We start from the raw sequence: 4,634 nt of genomic DNA, 5'->3' as shown, positions 1-4,634 counted from the left end.
TGCAGTAAAAATAATGCAAACGAAAACACATATTTTATTTTCATTAATATCTTCCTTTGTTTACGCCTAAAAAATATTATTATGAGCCTGTAATGACATGGACCAGATGAAAATATTAATATGGACCAGGCACTGTGCATCGGAATACATTATTAATAATACAGGAGATTGGTTAATATATCATATGATACATCGCACGAGCGCGCAGCAGGCCGGACGACGGTAAACTGTAGAGAAGAATTAGTGTGAGAATAATGTATATGATAACACATTCATGTCAAAAACGAGTTACATATTTTTGATCACATTCTTATCAACACAAGCAAACTCAAATTATAGTGTACCCTAAGAGCTCGTATATGTGTCTGGCTAAATATCACACGATGTTTAATGCTTGGCTCGAAATTTATGAAAAAATCATTTATACTATTCGGAGGAGCACCCTCTGAAAGTATAGTGGTTCCGTTCAAGATATTGAATTAATATAATAAAATATTTAGAAATTTAGAATTAGACTTCATTGTAAAAATAAGATTTGTTTATCCAGGAATGTCGCCCCAATGAACACGACAATAGTTACCTTCATTTCAATTTTTAGTATTTAGATTCATTCCGCTAGAACCTCCTATTAGAGTAAGTAGGTACTTATAGGTGTAGCATCGGTCATCCTGTACTAATTACTTTGTTTAGTAGCTAAATTGATTTATACTGTTTATGATCGTTTTCTATGTAGGGTAACATGGGGCAGCGAGCCCACTGCGGGTCACGGGCCCATAGCGGGTTTCTCGCTAAGTATGGCAGATATTGGTCCGTGTTCTCTTCCTCCAGCCACTGTCGTGTCACCACCAGCTACTGTCGTACCACCTCCAGCTACTGTCGTGCCACCTCCAGCCACTGTCGTACCACCTCCAGCCACTGTCGTACCACCTCCAGTCACGGTAGTTACACCTCCAGTCACGGTAGTTCCACTTCCAGCCACAGTAGTTCCACGTCCAGTCACGGTAGTTCCACTTCCAGTCATGGTAGTGTCAGCTCCAGTCACGGTAGTTCCACTCCCAGTCGATATAGTTCCTCCTTAGGATATAATTTGATTCTTTGATCTTGGCACGTAGAAAGTCCGTAGAAAGTCCGCGCTAACAAAAATATAATTCGATAATAATAAAAATCTCAGTTCGTCGTTAATGTAAGAAAATATCGTTCGAAAATTACAATGCAAACGCAACGATCGTTAACATGTTGCCTGTTATGGCAGTGGCTGAAGTCTGTGTTTGAAACAATGTAAATAATCTGAAACCTGTTGCTAATTTGTAACCTAATTTGCTACAGTAAACTCCCCTGCTATGGTCGTGGCTGAAGTGATCTCTGCTTGATATAATATAGAATAAAATCATCATTACCTTGTTGCTACTTGTAACATTATCGTACCTTGTTGCTACTTGTAACATTATCGTTACCTTGTTACTACTTGTTACTCAAGTTGTAATTGTAGACATGCCTGCTATGGTGGTGGCTGGCGCGGCAGGCGTTGTGTCAGTGGTTGTGACAGCCGTCGCCGTGCCAGTACCGGTTGGAAGTGTAGGTGTTGTTGGAATTGGAGTAGTGATTCCTGATAATGAAATTACATGGAAGACAATTGAGAATTAGATGATAAAAATACATTGGGCATACATGATTGACTGTAATCTCTTACAACTGTTACGATCAATTCAATATTTATTTTATTTCGATATTTTTTTTTACTAATTAAATGATTGAAAGTGGGATTCAGATCTTCCCGATTAATTGATTTTAATCGTAAATGAGAAGTACTCTTAAATATTCTCAATTACGCATCCAACCATTTGGTATTTTTTTGAAGTGTTGCAGTAGATTATGCAAAGGATTTTTGAAATTTATTATTCCGAGAAAAGGTAAGTAAAATAAAGTGCAGAGCTGCTGACATTTAAAATCTAAAAGACACTTGTCATAATGACTTAAATCTTGTTGCAAGTGAAGCTTTTTTAGCTCTATTTATTTTATACCAAGACTTGACCAGAGCTGACGAAATCAAGAGCGTTCCGTAAACGAATTAGAATTTGCGGAAAAAAATTTGAATAAATTTCAAAACAAGCCGTTGAAATTTGAACGTCAAGCCGAAACAACAATAATTTCCAATTGGTTAATACAGAGCAGGTTTTATTCGTGCAATTCTATTATTTCAGTTTTTAGATACAGGGTGGGGCAGAACCGATTGAGCAGTTTTGAGGCGAAATAAATGAGTAACGGAGGTACATAAGGAAGAAAGTTTATTTTCCTCGAGGTCAGCATAACATACCATTTAGAATACTTATGTTTTAAAAATGATATCAGGAAGATGGTGGCCGTTATAGCTGCAACACACTGTTGGAGTCATTCTTGGAAGTTTCCTATAGTACGTTCACACACATAGCGCGGTATGGCCATAACCTCTGCTGCAATAATCCGCTACTTTAGCTATGGTAGGGTGTGAGGGCGATTTTTGAACACCCTCTCTTTTAGATGTCCGCAAAGAAAGAAATCGCAAAGGCTCAAATCCGGTGACCTTGCAGGCCACTGTAAATCACCCCTCATGCAGAGACATCAGACGTCCGGGGTCTCTGCGAGGTCACCTGATTTGTGCTTACCTCGATGAAAAAAAAATTTTTTTCTTTATGAACCTCCATTACTTTTTTATTTCTTCTCAAAACCGCTCAATCGCTCTGCCCTATACCCTGCATGAGCCTTCAAAAATTCACAAAAAATATAACATCAATTTTAATGAATTGATTACGAATGCATGCAAACTTGAGCATATTAATTAGTTGGAATTAATGATTTTCGTTAACAATACGTCACCAGGTGTTGATGAGATGAAGACATTAGATTTCAATTGACCATGAGAAACAAAATTTTAGTCTCACCTGTTGTTGTTGTCACTTGTGTTGTTGTAACCGTTAAGTCTGAAAACAATGTTGGAAGCGGGGTTACAATGTATTTTTAGCGAAAGATACTGTTACTTTTATGACTGTTTTTTTTGCATTAAAATCACATGAAAATTTAGGAATGTTTACAAGAAGTAGTCAAAGGTTTGAATACACTGCACATAAATCGTTCCTTCGCAAACCGTTCACTTATTTTTTACACGTGGAGGCAAATTATCAGTTTTTTTGCATGTACGATAATAGGTGACTCGTGCAGTAGAGTCATGCAAAAAAATTCACAATTTATGTAAAAAATTTCAGAACCTCACGAGTTCAGATGCGTCAAAAATTTAGCAAAGACTCACCAACGCAATTAGCGAGTGAAGTGAAGTTTTGAGTAGCGGTCGGTCCGGCATTGAGAACCCAGGCGCCAGTAGGCGAGCAGAGCACCGGCATGGCAGTCATGGGGGGAATTACGCCTGAATAGTTCAGGACTTCTCCTAGACCACAGGAGAACGTCACCACGCCCGTAGGGCAGCCCTGAACAGAAATGAAATTTTGATCATTTAATTTTTCAAAAGAATATTTGAGAATTACGCCTGAATAATTCAGGACCTCAACTGGACCACAGGAGAACGTCACCACGCCCGTAGGGCAGCCCTGAACAGAAATGAAATTTTGATCATTTAATTTTTCAAAGGAATATTTGGGGATTACGCTTGAATAATATTTCAGGACCTCAACTGGACCACAGGAGAACGTCACCACGCCCGTAGGGCAGCCCTGAACAGAAACGAAATTTTGATCATTTAATTTCTTAATGGAATGTTTGATTGATTGAATTTTTCATAAAATTTCGTTCACATTGTTCTCTTTTAAAATATGTTAGATTGATTATATTTCTTTTTGTTTGAATCAGAAGTAGACCATGATCAAAACCATAGACCATGACTCGGGTTCACCATGACCAGAAGTAAAAATTTTGTTAATTTTTTTAATGTTCAATTGATTACATTATCTATTTGCTTGAGTTGTGCCTCGGCTAGATACTGATAATTATAGACTTTTACTCACGGCTAGCAGATTTGATGTTTCATTCAGCACGGCGAGGCTGGAGTCTGCGATGGTGTAATTGGAGTAAACGATGTTTGATGCGGTGAGGTCGATGAAGCACATATCATCTGCATAAAGAAAGGCAAAAATAATATTAAAACAAAGTACAAACCTTGCAAAAACATTCAATATGAATGCAGTTAATAAAAAAGGTTAGTAGAGCCTTATGAATGAGAAGTGACCACGTTAAAAAATTTTCTGTGCTATGATGCGAAATCAGAATTGACAGCTATCGCATGTGTGCATTGAGAAAACTCTGTAATCAATCTAAATTTGGATCATTCGATAAATAAATCAAATAAATAGGACCTATTCGATAACATTTAAGCAATAAATGCAGCGTAAAACACCAAGATGGTCAAAGAAATTAAGCTTAAGAATTTTGTAAAATCAGTGTTTGAAGGAGGCAGTTTTCTGGGTGATATCGATAATTTTGATCGAATTGTTTTTATATTTTTTTAATGACTCAAATTTACGAATGCTCACCCGCGGACATGACGCCGAAGACACTCAGAAAAATAAGTAGACAGCGCATGTTTTCAGTTATTTTACGGTGTATTTTTTAGAGCTAACCTGCATGAAAGAATTCTTATCATATATTTA

At 37.3% G+C, this 4,634-nt stretch overlaps 1 protein-coding gene across 1 annotated transcript; it reads right to left on the bottom strand.

The window, feature by feature from the left end:
• Positions 1–799: 799 nt before the first annotated feature.
• LOC108680401 (putative per-hexamer repeat protein 5) lies at positions 800–4,634 on the bottom strand (the record flags this gene model as incomplete). The annotated part of the gene is made up of 6 exons (XM_018169210.2): positions 4,518–4,634; positions 3,993–4,099; positions 3,284–3,458; positions 2,919–2,957; positions 1,496–1,606; positions 800–1,074 (listed from the first exon to the last, which is right to left on the bottom strand). Coding segments are annotated over exons 1-6 (756 nt in total), but the record flags the coding sequence as incomplete, so codon positions are not given.

This window comes from Hyalella azteca, unplaced genomic scaffold (assembly GCF_000764305.2).
Source record: "Hyalella azteca isolate HAZT.00-mixed unplaced genomic scaffold, Hazt_2.0.2 contig5182, whole genome shotgun sequence".
Lineage (NCBI taxonomy): Eukaryota > Metazoa > Arthropoda > Malacostraca > Amphipoda > Hyalellidae > Hyalella > Hyalella azteca.
Note: the sequence above shows the minus strand (reverse complement) of the source record. Positions and strands in the feature narration are given on the sequence as shown.